Source organism: Sturnus vulgaris, chromosome 6 (genome assembly GCF_052056855.1).
Source record: "Sturnus vulgaris isolate bStuVul1 chromosome 6, bStuVul1.hap1, whole genome shotgun sequence".
NCBI lineage: Eukaryota > Metazoa > Chordata > Aves > Passeriformes > Sturnidae > Sturnus > Sturnus vulgaris.
The window spans coordinates 235,328-253,723 of NC_142248.1; the positions used below are offsets into that span (position 1 = coordinate 235,328).

The 18,396-nt window shown below is 40.8% G+C and overlaps 1 protein-coding gene and 1 long non-coding RNA gene across 24 annotated transcripts in view; both read right to left on the reverse strand.

The window, feature by feature from the left end:
• LOC148223269 (uncharacterized) overlaps window positions 1-6,606 on the reverse strand; it is a 42,938-nt gene extending 36,332 nt beyond the window's left edge. The window contains exons 1-2 of one of the 2 annotated variants that reach the window (XR_015804367.1): window positions 1,376-6,606; window positions 1,114-1,242 (exon numbers count right to left, since the gene is read on the reverse strand). This is a non-coding gene — a long non-coding RNA (uncharacterized LOC148223269). Of the gene's footprint in view, window positions 1-1,113 lie in introns of both variants that reach the window. The other variant, XR_015804366.1, reaches the window with a different exon arrangement.
• Window positions 6,607-8,173: 1,567 nt separating this feature from the next.
• Window positions 8,174-18,396, reverse strand: part of PTPN5 (protein tyrosine phosphatase non-receptor type 5) — a 73,786-nt gene continuing 63,563 nt past the window's right edge. For all 22 annotated transcript variants that reach the window (XM_088166615.1, XM_088166630.1, XM_088166622.1 and 19 more), the window contains 3 exons: window positions 15,799-15,959; window positions 13,012-13,125; window positions 8,174-10,031 (listed from right to left, as the gene is read on the reverse strand). In XM_088166615.1, coding sequence (XP_088022741.1) covers window positions 9,938-10,031; window positions 13,012-13,125; window positions 15,799-15,959 — 369 coding nt within the window. In that variant the 3' untranslated portion in view covers window positions 8,174-9,937. The remainder of the gene's footprint in view (window positions 10,032-13,011; window positions 13,126-15,798; window positions 15,960-18,396) is intronic.

Sequence of the window (18,396 nt, forward strand, 5' to 3'; positions counted from 1 at the left end):
GGGAGATTGGCTTCACACTGAAAGAGAGTAGGTTTACATCAGATATTAGGGAAAACATCCTTATTGTAAGGGTGGTGAAGCACTGGCAGAGGTTGCCCAGAGATGCTGTGGATGCTCCATCCCTGGCAGTGTTCAAGGCCAGGCTGGATGGGGCTCTGAGCAGCCTGGTCTAGTGAAAGGTGTCCCTGCTCATGGCAGGGGGTTGGAACTGGATGCTCTTTAATGTCCCTTCCAACCCAGGCCATTTTATGATTCTATGACACACAACAGGCATTAGGGCCTCACTATTCTTAACACAAAACTAAGTAACAAAAATAACCCACTCTCTCTTTTCCATGTTACATTAGGACTTGGTTTGCTTTTATATTTAGCTCAGAATATTGCTTTGTCTCCTAAAATTCAAGAAGAAACATTGCAGTTAATGAATGAATGAGTGAAATGGAGCAGTGGCCTGTTACTTTCTGTGTTTGAGTTTATTTTAAATCATGATTTCTTTTCCTCTCTGCTTTATGGAAGAGATTAGATTAACCTTGCTTTATTTTACTTACCGTACTTCTTACAACTTTACATCCATCACAGATAGCACTCTAGAATGAAATTCTTTCATTAGCAGCTCTCTGCACACTGACAGGAATGATTTGTGACTTTTTGTGATAATATATCTCAAAAAATAAAGACTAATACGATATTTCTGTCACTTTAGTCAGTCACAGATCTGTCATATGGGAGAGATTATACATGATGGAAAAGCTTACTTACTTATGCATTAAAGGTCACATTCTTCCAGCCATAGCCAAATCACTCAATCATGAATTCTGCATAACAAGAACTGCTGCATTTAAATCAATAAGGACAAGTTTCCAGCAGCTTAAATGAACAGCAGTTTTCCCACTGATCTGACTGATCCATGAAAAATCTCTAAAAACAGTGAGGATGGATATAGGTAACTGCAGTTTGCACCTCTTTTTGTTTACCCCTCTTCTGGTTATGGAAGATGACAGACTGTATTTCCTTGCATGGGATGAGTGAATGCACTGGAGAGCACCTGGAAATACAATCAGTTATTGGCATGTGCTAGCTAAAGGTCTTCCAGAAAAAGTATTTTTTACTCACCTTTGGGATTTTTCAGTGGACAAGGTTTTCCCACAAATTCAGGAAGGGTTTCTCCAGTAAGGATCTCAAAGGAGCACATCAGTATGCTATAAGGCTTCAACGAGGCAGAAGACTTCCTGGAAAACACTTCTTTGATTGGAGAAAAAGTATGTTAATTAATTGAACAGCAAAGTACTATTTGCAGGATTTATTTACCAGGCATGGGAAAGAGTGGACACAAGAAGCCCCAAAACATAAATCTACACAGAGAACTGCTCATTACCTAAAACTCCTGAAGAGAGAAACGTTTGTGCAGCAGGAAGAGTTCTAGTTGTGTGTAGGAGGCCGCTGATCAGCTCCTCACGTCTTTCCAGAATTTCTGCAGGATTCTGGGCAAGTAATTTGCTCTCTCTGTGTATATCTTGTCATCTAGACAATGACAAAATGAGGCCGCCTTGCTACACAGGAGTGCTGTAAGGTGCTCTGATGTCAGATGTCATTCAAGAAGGCTTCACAGCTGGATGTGTCAAAAAGCCCATTAGAACTCACTCTGCTCTGCACAAGCGGCATTAAACTCTTTCAGTGCTGCTCATACCCTATGTCTAGGTAAACGTCCATAATTTAGGACAAATCCTTCTGCTTTAAACTGCTTAATTGCAGAAAGCTTCAAAGAGCTACATTTTTCTATCAGAATGAAGACATTTAGTTTAATATTAACTAGTTGTTAAGTTTAAGTAAAATTGTGTTTTTTCCCCCAAAAATTGACCAGTAAGGAGCTGTCCCTAAATATTAATTTCTAAAACTCTGTGTTCTCACTAAAGATATTTTCTCTCTGAAGCCGAGTTATTTTTCTGTGGTTAATAGCAAAATGTCTCCATTTTACACCAGGAAAATCAAGATAAACTTGACTATCAGCTTGAGTTATTCCATTTTACTAATTTAGACTATTTCATTGCACTTTTTTTCAAATCAAGGACCTCCCTAGCTCTCCTAAGTATATCACATACAGAGGGATTTGTGAATTTCCACAAAGGCTTGTGCATTACCTGCTCCCAATGGATGGGCTGGGAACTGCATCATTGTCCTCACTGCAGTGACAAGACAGTTGGAAGGCTGCTTTAAGCCAAGATAATCTAAGATTGGTCCATGTGTGAAGGGCAGTTTGGGGAAACTGGACTACTTTATTGTAGTCCTTGAGCGATGAGTATTAGTCATCTAGAAACTGCAGCTCCCTAGTTTGAAAAAGTCTTCTGTGACAAGATAGATGCAGTAATTTTAGCCCCTGACACAGTTGTTTATGCCGCTGAAAGATCTTGGGGAAGAAGAAAATCAACTCAAAGCCCTTCCAAGATTTGGGGGCACAAATGATAAAGTTAGGATTATGCATGGCAACCCAGAAAATACAGTCCACAGGAAAGACAATGTTAATAGCATATGACCTTGAGAGTTTTATTTGTTGCCAGCAGGAATTACAGATATGCCAAAAGTGCCCTGTTTGGGGCATCCTCCCAAGGAGATCCTTTCCCTTTACAGAATATACATACCCTGATGTCCATGCTGAGCTGGCTTTTGCCTCCAGGCTGCCTGTGTGATAAACAAATGTCTCCTTATGCCTGGTTTGCCCAAAGGTGTGCCCATACCCTTTGCCACCCTCTCTCACTGTCCTGTTCTCGTCCCTTCGCTCCTGTGTACCAACGGTCATGGGTGTTGGTGACAGCACTGATTTGGGCTGGTTAGGAAGAGACAAGATGTTACCCTATAATCTCAGAGGCCCTTGAAAAGAGTGCTGTGGGTTTTCCCCTCAGCCACTGTGGGCCAAATCCACAGCAGCAGCACCGAGTGCTAAAATGAGAAGGGATATAGGATGCTGTTTGGCTCACTGCTCTACTGCTCTGTATGCCTGCAGATTTGGATTTTCAAATCCTACAAAAGCTATGGTGACATGGGCTTAAAAGTCAGGCAACCACCTTTACAGTTCCTCCTTTCACTTAAAAAATGGAATTCCCTTTACTTAGATTTTCCTTTGCCTGATCAAAATTTTCATCCTCGGCCACAGATTTTTTTGAACATGAAAATGAATTACAATTCAGAGTGGTACTTTACAAAGTTGCTTTCTTTGTAAGGGAAGGAAAGGAAAAGCGAAGCAGATAGGAGTCTAAAGGTGTTGGACTCACAGCCAGTTTCTACCCTGCTTGACCACAGACACAGAACACAAAGAATTATTACATTCTTGAGAATATAGGTTTATGTAAATGTTACCTTTTATCCCAGCTGATAAGGTCCTGGTCATGCCTACCACAGGAGATTTCACGACTATTACTGACCCTTCAGTGTCCCTCAGCTCACATGAAGTTGTGTAGCTTGTTGCATTCCAAAGAAGATGCCTGGGTCCCTTTACACTGGACAAATATGGCTTTGAATAGTTCAAAATTTCACTACATATTGGCCTCTTGTGGGCTGCGTTGTTACATCCTTTATACTGCCTTCAGCACTTTCTCATCGCCCAATAACAGGGCGATAAAACTTCAAGTATGATGCTAAAAGGAATAAACCTTCTGTAGGTTGAAAGGATACCTTTTTATTTAAAAATAAACATTACCTCCCCAATCCCAGGTTTTCTTATGATTGATTTTGACACAATTTCAGAACTTTGATCAAAGGCAGACTACAAAATAATTTACCAGCTTTTTTTTCAAGCTAAAACCAAAATATGTCTGCCTAGGTTTTAAACAGTTAAACATTCAAAAAATCCTGCTTTGATGTTTAAGTAATTTCCCGGTGCTGCTTTCATAACTCCAGGTTTTGTCTTTGTTTACTTATATATATAAAATTGTATATGCAGCACTTTCTGTCATTTCCAAGTCCAGCCAGTTCATTCAGTTACTCAAGCAGGAACTCGGTGCTTTAGAAGATCAGTTCACAAGTTCAGGTTAGAGGTCATTCTTTAATCAGCTCTCTTCTATTCCTTAAGTCAGATTCTGCCACACTTCTTCATATGGAAGGCTTCATTCCCAGTGGGAAGGGTACTTCTCAAGGATGGAATGAATTACAGATCTTAGCTTGTGTATTTAGCTTTTTTAAACTTTACTCGTGTTAACCACAGTATTGCTGGCATAGGGGCAGGAGATTGTTTTAGGTGGCTAAGACCAATGCATTCTCCAGGACGCAAACTACCTATCTTGCTTGCAACAAAGGCTTAACAAGATATAGAAGCAATAAACTGCTTAACTGACCATACTTGATTTCTGTTTGGAACAGAGTATCTACTCCCTATTTATGTTAAATTCAGCTGAAAAGGAAGTCTAGTGCAGGAGACACTTGGGTTATACTTTGCAAAACACAGGAACTGAGAAAACCAAAGACAAAATCGATAAAAATCGAGCCAATTTACACAGGCTGATGGGGGTAATTCTACACGTAAATTCTGGAAAAAGCAATGGGCACCCCAGCCTCCCATTCCCCTCCAGGAATATACTACCTTTTCCTGATGATTCCTAGGTGATTTCTGCTAGTCTCGGAAAGAAAGAGGAAGATGAAAACTTTGACAAAAAAACCAAGAAAAAACAGTGCAGAGACTGAAACATTGTCAGCTTTTCCAGTGAGCAAAAAATACCTCGTAGAGCCAGTCAAAACAAACATATGCTGTTTCACAGGCTAAAGAAGGAATCCAGCAAGACAGACACTCTGTGCTCCCTTGTCTGGAAGCTTGTGTTCTATCAACACAAATGAAATTAGAAGTGTGTGGAAATGGGACTGGTCACGTCATGAAGGGGATAAGGTGTTATTTATTTCTTATTTAATAAAAGCATGAAGAAACCAACCTTCACTTATCTCTTCAATATTCTACTTCGGGACCAAGAGCCCAACTTAGCTACAAAGAAAGTTGCTTTCTGCACTGAAAGTTGTGTTTTCCCCAACAAAAACCAAAGCACTGCCAACAAAATCCAGTTCCTTCCATCTATCTAACCTGACACCCTGACCTTTGTGTTGCCTGAGTGTTTGCTTTCTGTACTCCTCACAATATCCTAAATACCAAAAAGACAACAGTGAATGTAGTAAAACCAATCACACGTGGCTTTCCTTCTTTTGTGATAGCAAAGCTAATTTACAAGAGGAGGTTTCCATTGTGCTCTATCAATTTTGACTTAATTCCTGACAGGTTTACTTGTGTCCACTTCAGAGGCAAACAAGCTAAACATGCAAAGGAGATCTATGCAGGATTTTCCTCCTCCGATCCATGGAAATGTTGCCTTTGGCTTTTCAGAGGAAAGTTGCACCTGGTACTGGGAACAGGGGAGTTAAGGTCAGACAAATAAAAAGCTTTAACTCAGCAAGCAAACTGTTTCTCAGTGGAGAAATGCCATTAGTAAGATGCACATAACTGCAGATTTCTACTCCCAAAATTCTGGGATGAAGATATATGCAGAAGAGGTTGAGCCCTCTGAAGGGTGTCTAGCAAGACAGGCTCTGTCCAAGGAAAGAGATGATTTCTAGAAAACACTGGCTATCAACACATTGGGTTAAAAGTAGTGCAATACAGTGACTTACTTAATTCTATTTTAAGTATAAGCAGCAACAGGCAGATAAGAGATAAAGAACCGAGAGGGAACACAAGTTGAGTAGCACAGTCCAGCAGACAGAAAGGGCCAGGAATTGCAATACCCGAGTTCTTTGCCAGACTGTTTAAGCTTTATGTTCTCAAATTTTAAGCTTTACGTTCTCAAATATTGCCAGCTCTGGTGCCAACATGGCTCTTAATTCTGAGTAAATTATTAAGTCTCTCTCTTCATTCAGCTTTGCTATCATCTGGGTAAACCTGACACTACTGCCCTGCTGGGTATTACATGGCCCAAAATCTTGGGCAGGTCTAATCATATCCCCTTCCCTGACTTTCACACCACACCACGAGAATGCAGCATCTGTTTTATTCAGGTGCTTGAGCCTGATCTCTATCAGGGCTCAAATGAGAGTGGATTCTTCTCTTTCCTTGCATGTAATTGAAGAAACTAACTTCTTTGTGAATATCTGAAATTCACATTGAGACACTTGAAATCCATGCTTGTGTTGCCTCGAGCATGCAGATCTTTGACTGCCTGTACCTTATGCACAAAGCTGAAAACGCTGCTTTCATTCACGTGCTTTCATTCTTCTGTGCTTTTGAATGAAAAAAAAAAATTAGCTTGCAGGAAAAACGCTTCCTTGAGCTGCCCTACTTTGTCCTAAGGTGACAGTCATTCTTGAAGACACCAGGAAATACTCATCTACAGACTCGGCAGAAGAGACAAGGTTATCTCCAGGGACTTTAGAAAAAGTGTTTTGTTTTTTCTCCACTACAAATCTATAAAGCATGACCATCTATATGCAAGCTGCATGATTCCTCCACTGAAGAGACAGCAGGTAAGTGACAGGAACCAAGGTCCTGTTTTGTCCTCTCTTCATTCTCAAGTAGATTTTGCAACTTCACATGTTAAGATTTTTCCATTGTCGACTAATTACAGAAGAAAAAATCCAGAATAAATAGATACCTTTGGAAGTCTTGGAAGAAATGCAGTTCTCTTCCCCACATGACTACTAGGTAGTTGACACTTAAGAATAATTTGACCGCATCATCTTTATCTTGATCCTTCAGAGAGCAAGTCGTGCTTTATCTGAGGACAGCTCTTACACTCAATTGCAATCTTAGTTTTTGTTTTTACATAACTTTGGCATCTGCTGATCTCAGATTACCTGCATGAGGACAGAATGTACCATTAGTCTGTTACCACGACAGAAAGAGAAACAGGATAAAACTGCTTAAGTGCAGTGACCAAATTGACCAGCAAACAACCAAGGCACTGAGCTAGGCTCTGCCTTGTTCAAAGTGTGAAAAAGCTTATCAAACAGAAGACATCACAGTTGGTTCTAAATAAAATCATCTCACGTTTGTTATATGCTTACCCACCTGAGGAGAGGAATTCAGTTCTCTAGGAAACAACTGTGTTGTAGGTACTAATGCTGTGGTCTCTGGTACAAAGAGTCTCAGGCACTGAGCAGGAGAGAGTGGATGAAGTATGCTTGGAATTTTCATTTAATAGAGAAAGAGTAAAAAGACAAGTCTAGTCAGAGACATAGCTTAGGTTAGTTCTTATTGTTAGCTCAGTTTCAAATGCACTTATTACAGAAGCAGCAGCCCCACTCATCTCAAGGGCTTGCATACGGCCAGAGCTCCCTTCTGCTAATCTTAAGCACTTCTTAAGACTACCTCTGCTGCCAGAAGAGATCAGAACAGCTGATAAAAGGTCCTTCAGATCTCAAATTCTATTGAAAAAAAGTAAAGAAAAAAAGAGACATAAATATGTTAATTATGATAAGGCCAGAGGATTAGCGCTACATCTGTTATTTTGTCTAACACTTTAAGAGGCATTTGAATATTTTGATCCTGACAAAGTGGTATTGCTCTTGCCTGGTATCAGGTGGCAGCAGTGCAGCCCTCATCACCAGAGCATGCAGTGAAGCTGACATGTGCTTTGCAGTGGTGAATTGATTCCAACCAACCTGATTTTATCAGCAACCACACTCTCAGGACATTCCAGACACATAGAATGGGAAGGGAGAGCAGGCCAAATTTCCTTCATTGGTGTAAATCATTCACTTCTACTCAAGTCAGTGAAGCACTGCCAACTGATACCTGCTGAGGATCCCAGCAGGGACCTTGAGGCCAGTATCTTAGAGCCCTTTATACCTTGTTTGCTATGAAGTTATTCTCCTCTAGAAAATCTCCTTGTGCAGGAGGCAATTTATATGTTGAAGTTACCTCCTATATGCACACTGTCCTCCAACCAACAAGCATTCTTTAGCAAATGAATAGGAAGCTGATGACAGAGCAAGTAATTTTATTCACTGAGTCAGTTTTGAAATGGAAGGGCACTGAAAAGCTGAAAAACATTTATAGGGAATTCCACTTTCAATGTTATTCAGAATATCAGTGATTATTTTGTTATTTTTAAGGAATGCTTAGATGGAATAGTGTTACCCCTTTGAAAAAGTTGGTAGCACAGTGGAGAATATAGCTATCAAGATTTACATAAAACTAACAGTCATGTTATGCTCAAAAGCTTAAGTTTATTGCTCTCTTTAATGACTATTCACCAGTATTTAAAAAAAGAGTGCCAGTTCTTTCTGCTAGCTTCTCACTGAAGGAAATATTTTAAATACAGCAATAAAATCAAGTGGTTTAAAGATAACACATTTTGTCACACATTCATGCAAACCCTGCAGACAGGATTTTTACAGGTTCATGGATACAGAATAAGCACAAAGATGTGTACTGAAATATTGGGAAACTTTTTCCCCACAGTGACAAAGTTGTTTGTAGGCGTAACATTTCAGGCCTTACCCTGCACCTGCTGACGTCAATGGCAAAACATCAGTGGGAGCAGGATCAGCCCTTATTGTTCTGAGAGCTGCTTTACCTTCTCCTGATTAGGAAGCGCAGTAAATTCGCAGAATCTTCTGCACTAATAGAAGCAGTGGGGTTTGCTTATAGTTACAAATAAAGAGAAGCAAATTTTTTTTTAGTAGGTCATCAGAGCTTCTATTCACAAAACACTCATCTTTCATGTTAAGGATATTGTATACCTCCATTTTTCTCTGCTCAGTGAAGCACTAAAATGTGTGCTCACCTCTAAGCATTAAACAGAAACTACAATCTTCCCAGTATAATTGAAGTCTAAACCAAAAACACAGGCAGCAGTCTTTATTGGGAAAGGAAACACTGTTGCCTGGGCCATTGGTTAGAACGGGCTAACTGTTGTCTAAATTTGGTTTGAGGGCACATTTATCACAAAGCAGCCAACAAGTTCATACAGACTTTTTTTAAAGCTGCCTTTAGGATTTGCATTTATTTTAATAGGCACTGGACATATGGTTACCCTAAAAGCTTTGAAACAAGTATAAATTCATAGAATAAAAGTGATTTTATTATTAGATTTTTAATAAAGATGGACTAAAAAAAATCCTCACCTGATTTAGAATCTCAGATTTCAGGAGGAATTGTATTCCATGTAAATATAGAAACTATTTGCAGAAATACAATCTGTCTGACAGATGTCTAAGATGTCCAAATATTGACAAAGAAAAGGTAAAGCACAAAGCATTTATGTTCAGATTAATGTCTACTCAGATTCCCCCCGCTGTCATGATACTGGGGTACACTGCTGGTAAGAATTCGAGGCAAGAATTTGACATATGTCGTTGAAATATTGTTTCCCCCTTAGTTCTGATAACACTGGTAGTGGACTGATTTAGGAAAAATAAAGAAGCAAACATGATGTGTGAAACATCATTTCAATGCAAATCCACTTGAGTCTTTCAATGCAGAGGCTCAGAAGGTTTACGATACACACAGTATTCGGTAATTGTGTATGTAAAAACAATCAGAAAGAGGCAAAAATTTACTTTCAAGCTTAGTCAACATACGGCACATTTCAGCATGACAATTCAAAAAGTTTCACACTATATTTGAATATATTAGCAATGACCTTTTAAAAAATAGCAAACTGAAGACACTGGATTTTTCTTCTGTTTTTCCTTCTTGCTTTTGTAACAAATGAAGCTACTATTATTATTTACAGTATAAATAAGCCTTTTTTGGTGAAGATTATGTCCTGTCACATATGTTTAAGACAAGGCGTACTTTAGCTTTTAAATGTCAATGCTAACAAGAGCATAAAAGCAATATCAAAGTAAAATAGTATCTTTCCAGCTAAGACAGCCAGATTACCATGTGTCTCTTATCAGATCTGAAATATATCTGAACGCAGTCAAAAGTTCTCCTGGCTTTAGCCTTTAGGAATATCATGAACACTTATTCTTCTGCTGCTCTAGAAAGCTGCTTCCCGTACAAGCTCATGACATGATGCACAAATTGATACTGTTCACAAGTCTGGATCATTCCTCCCCTGAAAGGCAAGAAGAAAAGGGGAGGGAAACAGCAGTCTTATTACTTGCAAACACGTGAGCAAGTAGCACAGCTAAGATGAAGCTTGTGCTCCACAAGCTTTGTATTCCAAAGCTTTCTGAAATGAGTGAGAAGTGCCCTTTGATTGTAACCAGCTTCAAGTCTGACCTTGAGCTCCATTTTGAAAGCCTCAGCTAGGCAAGAAACAGAAAGCAGTGAGAACAGGAATGGGCTTTACATTCATTTTCCTTGGCAGAGTTTCTTCAAAGTTCTCTCACTGAATTTGGGACCAAAGAGGGCTAGGCCAGACTAAGCCAAACCAGCCCAGACAACTGATGCAATTTTCCCATTCTGCAATGAGGATTCTTGCCTCTGTACCAATCCACAGGCTTTAAGCAAGTTAACCAGAGAACTAGGGACAAGTGGATTCGAGGAGCATGGGAACCCATGGGTGACTGGAGCCAACCAGACTGTGTCAGTTTGAGGAAGGACATTCCCTTAGAAACTTCACCAGAGGACATTAATGAAAAGTTGCTTCCTCTAAGCCAAATGGGGAGCAGACTACTAGCACCCTCCTTTGGGATGTCACTTTTCTATGGGGTCGAGGTTGACCATTATGGGCCACACAGTAGCCATATCAGGAAGGGGGAGATGAGTGGGAAAGACAACCTTTTCCTTTAGCCCCTTGCACTTAACTTTGTTAATAAGTAACACTTAGCAATGAACAGGAAAGGGCAGGGACCTATTCTCCAACCTCTCATCAACTAGCAAAGATGAGAAACACACTGTGTTTCAAAAAGAAAAATTTCCTAGCTGAGCATCTCCTCCCCACCTGCTCTACTTAATACAAGCTCACAGTTAATTTGTTTCTGAGTCCCTCTGTGCTCCCCACAGCACTGAAATATATCTATGTCAGACTGTGACACACAGGGAACATTAGTCATATCTTACAATTTCTCCCCAAGAAATTCCATTAACAGTCGGGTTGCACCCTGTAGTTGTAGCAACAGAAGCACCAGGGTGGCCATTGAGATTCAGACCACAGGAAATTATTTTCCTTTTTATCCTGTTTCCTGCTATGTGGTGGCTTCCTCCCTTGCCACACATGCACACCATGACATGTGCTTGCTGTCCAGGCTTTGGCACAGAATTGTGTTTTCACCCCTATTTGCCACAGAAACCTTTGAAATCTGAGTTGCATTGTGGGAAATGACAGCAAATGTCTCTCAGCACTGTGGGAAGGATGCAGGAATGATTACTTCCTCTCTTTAGTCATACTAGGTTATTTTAGGACCATCTGTTGGCCACTGGTGCAAAGCCTAGTGCACAGAACTTTTCCAAGGGATTTGTGAGGGAATGAAGGGAAAAAAAACCCCTTTGTTCTCTCCATACCTATGGCAACCTCAAAGGTGGTTCTCAGGGCTAATGTCAACCTTTCTAACTCTGTGTAAAGCAGGGAGGTGCATTCCTTCCGACGTCTATTCTGGCCTGCATTCAGCCATCTTTCCCTAAGTCCCTGGTGACTCCTTACTATCCTAGACAGTAATGATCAGGCAAGAGGAGGAGACACAGTCTTCCCTCTTATAGCTGCTTGGACACTGTCTCAACATCTCATGCTACTTTTGAAGTCTCCTCGAGATTTTGGGGGGAGTTAGTGAAAATGAGAGTGGGTGGCAGCATGACTTCCAAGAGACTATGAGCCCTGTTTTTCAGTCCTTGAAGAAATCATGCTTTTCTGTAGGAAGGATGGTGATCTGCTTTCCCTCTTCAATATTTTACCCCATGACATTTAAATGGCTTTTATCTATTCCATCCCACTCCTGAGAGCTACATGGCAGCTACAGAGGATCCTACAGTCTTCCTTTCCCCCATGGTGTCCTTTAAGTATGATTTTCCTTCTTCAGAGTCTTCAAGTGACTGCCAGTTCCCCGCTCCCTTCAAAGCTAGTATTTGCAATTGGCCTGCTGTACCAAACACATTTGTAAACAGGCACCTTCAGCCTTCATTTGTGTGGTGATTTTCCTGTGTAGTATTAGTCACAGAGATAAGATATTTCACATCCAGATAGATATTTAACCGGACCATGGATAATCACCACTCATTGTTCATATTCTGGTTTTCTTTTTCTCAAGAAGCCTTCCCTTGTCTGGGCTAAAATCCACTGAAATAGCCAAATCTCTAAGCCCCTGCAGGTCCCTATCTATCAGAGCCTCAGCAGGGCAGCAAGCATTTCATTTTTTGCCTCCCACTGAGCATAATTTCTTCTCTGATATAAAGTTCAGCGTGGGGTTGAGGTTCTTTTTTTTCCCTCAGAAAAATCTTTGGTATGTATTTCGTGACATCTCTTCCCCCGACTACATTTATCATTATCATTAAAGAGAACACTGAGACATGTTTTGATGGCACTTGAAACCAGTGGGAGAGGAAAAATAACATTCCTGCTATAAAATTCAAGTCTGTTTACTTCATAATCAAACTCAAGGTGGTGCGTTAAGAAATGCTTAACTGGAAACCATTGAATTTGTGAAGATTTTCACAGAGCCTTTCATATGACTGCAAACACTCCAGGTTGTGCATTCTCCTTCCTCAAGCAACGTCTCTCCCACTATGGCTCACCGCTCGAGTATATGAGATGAATTTTCAATACTCCTTATGAGTGGAAAGTGATAATCTGTGGCTCTGAACTTAAGCACAGCAGATCTTTGAGCCTTTGCTTCTGTATGAATACGGGGCCAACTCCTCAGCTGGTAAAAGGTTGCCCCTTGCTGCATGGAGATGGGCAGCTGGGCAGACTTTGATGCCAGCTGTGAACCTAGATCAGCTCTAGGGGTGTACTGCTCAGGCAAAGATTACAAGTCAGAGGAACATTCTCTCTTGGCCTCCACTTGGGCTTGTTCTTTCCCTCTCCTTATTTGTTTCTCCTTAAATGAGGGGAAATATTACCGTTTTTATCTTTCTGGAAAGGAAACAGGCTTTCTTACCTGTCTAACCGTAACTGGCAGGCTGTTCGCAAAATATCAACTATGCCCTCGTTCTTCAGCTGTTTACAGCAGACACTTGTGGCAATAAAGCAGCCAGTCCTCCCGATGCCTGCACTAAGGAAGGGAAGAGCAGAGAGAGGCAGTGGAGATATCACAAGGATTTTGGAACTTTCTTGTCAAATGACTGCCACTAAACCGGCACAGACCCCATCATCCCTTTTGTCCCTTTAACCTTTGCCAGCAAGGTGCTTCCAGATGGAAAGTCATAACTAGGAAAAGATATCAGCTTGGCTGGATGACATGATTAAGTATGAGCCACTCACAGCAAAAGGGAGAACATTGCAGATACGGTGCTAAAAATGGACTATCAGAGACTCATTGACCCAACATGTCGTTGAACTTCCCACTGAAGCATTGAAAAAGAGCTTCTGCATTTCTTAGTAAGATTTGGTTTGACAGCAATGCTTGCTTTGAAGGCAAACTTTGCTTTGAAATTTTCAATTCTAACAGCTTCTTTGAAAGCTATTTTCATTCACAGGTAGAGTAAAAAAACCCCAACCCTTGGTTAGATAATTAGAGCTAACAGCAGTATTGTAAGTGTGATGTAATTTTCTGATCAGATCTACAATCTAGTAATTTGAATTAAAGCAGAAAACAACAAAATCACTATAAAAAATTTTTCTTTAAAATTTCCTGAACTCTTTTTTATCTGATACATTCCTTAGGTAATGACCAGAACAGAGTTTATTTTCCAAGACACAGTGCTATAGAAGCTACGAATTCTTCTCATCACCTAACAAACTACCAGCAAATGCTGGAAGACCTTCTTATGCATGAAATAATTAAGTGAGCATACTCAGGAATAATTACTTGACACAACTACAGGAAATCTTGTTTTCATTTACATTGTGAGAAAATCATAATGCAAAACCACTGCATTTTGCATTTTGAACAAATGTTCAAGCAACACTTGAGTTCACGGTTCACAGCTGCCCACTTGATCACAACCAAACAGACCACAGCACACAGCTCCTGATACTGCTTACTGTCCAGAGACCTCAATGTTTTTCAAAGGGAAGGAACAACACCCATTTTTAGATAAAGGAAACAGTGCTTCTCCCAGGACAAGCCATAGGTCAGTGGCTGAGACAGTGTTGGGTGGCACATCATCTACATAGAACACTCCATAATCCTATCACCATGTCTCTTAGTATTTTTTTTTTATTAAAAATGCCCCATTTCTCCCCAGATTATTACTGTGTCATGGGGATGACACCATACAAGAGGACAGAACAAATATGCAAAGGAAGAGTGACATGGTAATCGGCAGCAGATACCACAGTTCTCCAAGGAGCTCCTAGAGAGTCACAAATTTCTGTGGACAAAGAGGACCTCCTTACAAACCATTTCTTATTTTTATCTGAACTCTCCCAAATTTTTACACATCAGTTTTAAAACACAGGCAGAAAAACCGGACATGTGGTATCACACAAGGGTTTTAATAGTGATTACTCCATATTAGCTTATAGTCAGATCTTTGATGACACCAGGCTATCAACCATTTCTGCCAAGAGGCTCTTTAAAAATATTCTCATTGTATAATACCCATTTACTACGGCTTTTGGAGAGCGACCACCTGCTGTTTCCTAGAAAACATTATGCAAAATTAAACAAAACTCCGTACAAAAATAAATTTGGCAAAATGTATGTTATTGAAATTATGGAAGATTACCCTGTCAAGACAAACTGCATCTTTTATCACGCTTTCTACAATTTACCTGGAACAAGTGTTTTGAGGACAAAACAATTTTTTTAGTTTCCAAGTAATCACATTTAACCTTTCTAAACAGTGGCAAAACAAGGCTTCTTTTTTAGACCCCTGGAACTCTTCCAATTTTCCAAGAACTGTAATTCATCTACATTAAACTTTAATGGTTTAGAGTGTGTGAACCAACTTTTTTAGAACACTCTTGGATGAAAATCAATTAGCATATCTGATTTAATAGTGGTTGCTGATGCTTAACACGCTCCCTAGTTAGCAGTGCAAAAGAATATACTTCATAGTGTCTACAAATGATAAGCACATCATCCCACTTCTTTCTGAGGATAGAAGTATCTATCCTCATCTATTTTTATTCTGCTCTGATTGATAATTACAATTTTATCATCAGGCATCAAACCACTGTAAAGACTTTGCTTCTTCCATAGAAGTTTTCATCTTTGCCAGAGATTTTTACTGATACTTCAGTTTTACTAACAATTACATACATTTCGTGACTATTGATTAGTACTTGCTGTAATCAGTTTTGTCACTCTTTCGGTAATGCGTTATATTTAAATTATTGTCTTTGGTCTAATAATGATTTATTAAAAAAAAAAAGAAAAGAAGGAATCTCCAAAACAGGGGGGTTTGATGCTTGAAGTTGAATGCAATATTTGTCTGCTTGCATGTGTCTACCTACTCAGTTTCCCCTAACGTATGTTAATCTTCGTTAACCTGGCCCTTAGAAGATAATTAAAGGCATATATTACTGGTAAGGCAAATTAAATAGAATTATTCTTACAAGTAACTGAGCCACTGCCAGCTTTTATGTTCAACTTAGTCTGTATCTGAAAGCAACACTTGATAATAGAAAATAATTGTCATTAAAGCTTTGAAATTCCAAGCATATTTCAGAAGCAGTAGGGCAAGATTTCACACACGACTGATGGCCTATATGGCAGTGTCTGCACAGGGTCACTGTATGCGAAGAAGCCCTTGGAATTCAGACACAAACATTTATTTACCTGCAGTGAACAATCACTGGGGCATTCTTCTCCTCTGCACTCTGCATGGCCTCTTCCACTTCCAGTACTAGCTGTAACAGAGGAGGGGCCTGGTCTGGTGTCTTCTGGTCTGGCCATGACGTGTACCAGTAATGTTTCAGGTTTCTGACTTCTTCTCCTTTCTGCAAGCCAGTCAAGACAAACACCACAAAAGTTCACAAGAACTTCTCATTGTAAAATTGATCCTGAAACATGGCCTTCCTTTTAAGACTGAGTAGATTAAATCAATCTGCTGGAAAGACAACACAGTTGGGCACACACAGTCCAGGGGTCTGCTGCAGAACACTGATGAGATCTTTTTGACACAATTGGTGGAGGAGCCAACGAGGAGAGGTGACCTTGTATTAGTACACAGTTGGGCACATGAAGGTTGGGGGTAGCCTTGGCTGCAGTGACCAAGTTATGGTGGAGGATCCTACATGGAAGGAGCAAGGGCAGTAAGTAGGATTACAAGCCTGAACTTTGGAAGACATAACTTTGATTCCTTCAAGGACTTAATTTCAAGAATCCCTTGAGTTATAACCTTAGAAGACAGGGGATCTAATACAGCTCATTAATACTCGAGAATCACTTCCTCCAAGCTCAATTTCCATGCATCCCTCTGGGTAATAAATCATGCAAAGAGGGCAAGAACCATGGATGGATGACCAAGAAACTTCTTTCAAAAAAATAAAACAACACAAGAAGGAAATTTATCGAATATGGAAAAAGGGACAAGAGAAATATAGGACTGTTGTCAAAGTATGCAGAGATTTGACAAGAAAGGTAAAGGGCCATTTGGAATTAAATCTGGCAAGGCATGACAAGAACAACAAGAAGGGTTTCCTCAGTTGCATCAGTAGCAAAAGGAAGAGCAGGGAAAATGTGGGCCTGCTGCTGAATGAAGTGGAAGCCCTGGTACTGGAGGATACAGAGAAGTTACTGAATGCCTCCTTTGTTTCAGTCTTCATTGCCTATGCTGGCCCTCAGGAATACCAGGCCTTGAAGGCAAGAAATTCTGGAGAAAAAAGACAACATTCTAATCCAATGCTCATCAACCAAAGGAAAGAATTTAGGTAAACCTGACATCCACAAATCCATGGACCCCAATGGAGCCTACCCATGAGTGCTGAGGGAGTGGGTAGATGTTACTGCTAAGTCACTCTCCATCACCTTGGAAAGGTCATGGAGAACAGGAGAGGTGCCTGAAGACTGAACAAAGCCAATGCCACACCAGTCTTCAAAAAGTTGGCAAGAGAGAGGACCCAGTTCTAGTCGGCCTCAGTTCCATCCCTGGAAATGCAATTAAATAATTCACTCTGCATATCACTTCTAAACATGTGAAGGAAAAGGTTATCTGGAGTATTCAGCATGGATTTACCAGGGGGAAATCATGCTTGATCAATCTGAAAGGTTCCTGTGATGGTATGACTGGCTGGGTGGATGAGGGGAGAACAGGAATATTGTCTATCTTGACTTTAGCAGGGTATTTGACCCTGTCTCCCATAATCTCCTCATGAGATAAGCTCAGGAAGCCTAGGTTAGATGAGTGGAGAGTGAGATGGATTGAGAACTGGCTGGATGGGTTCAGAGGGCTGTGATCAGCAGCCAAAGAGTCCAGTTGAAGCCCCATAGCCCGTGGCCTTCCCCTGAGATCAGTACTGGGATCAGCACTGTTCAATTTACTCATCAGTGACCTGGATGAAGGGGCAGAGAGTACCCTCAGCTAATTTTTTGATGATGATACAAAACTAGGAGGAGTGGCTGACACACCAGAAAGCTGTGCTGCCATTCCATGAGACCTGGGCAGGCTGGAGAGTTGGACAGAGAGGAACAGATGAAGTTCAACGCAGGCAAGTGCCAGGTCCTGCAAGTGGAGAAGAATAACCCCAGGCACGAGTACAGTCTGGGGGCTGGCCAGCTGGAAAGCAGCCTTGTGGAAAAGGATCTAGTGAGCAAGCTGCCCACAAGCCAGCAGTACCCTTGTGGCCAAAGAGGCCCATGGTGTCCTGTGGTGCATTAAGAAAACAGAGTCATCAGACTGTGAGTGATGATCCTGCCTCTCTATTCAGCCTTAGAGAAGCCTCATTTGGAGTGCTGTGTCCAATTCTGGACTTCCCAGCTCAAGAGAGACAAGGCACTACTGGAGAGGGTCCAGTGGAGGGCCATGAAGATGATTAGGGCACTGGAGCACCTCCCTTAGAGGGAGCTGGGCCTGTTTAGCCTGGAGGAAAGGCAACTGAAAGAGGACCTTATCAAAATTTATAAGTATAGAAGGGAGGGTGTCAAGAGGATGGGTCAAGGCTCTTTTCAGTAGTGTTCAGCTACAGGACAAGGGCAGTGGGCACAAACTGTTACACAAAGTTCTATCTGAATATGAGGAAAAATATTTTGAGGGAAAATTTTTTCCCAAGCACTGGAACAGGCTACCCAGAGGGTTTGTGGAGTGTCTTTTTCTAGGATATTCAAAACTTACTTGGACACAAGCACATGCAACCTGCTTTAGGGGAACTTGCTTTAGCAGCCGGGTTGGACCAGATGATCTCCAGTGCTCCCTTTTCCAAACCCAACCATTATGCG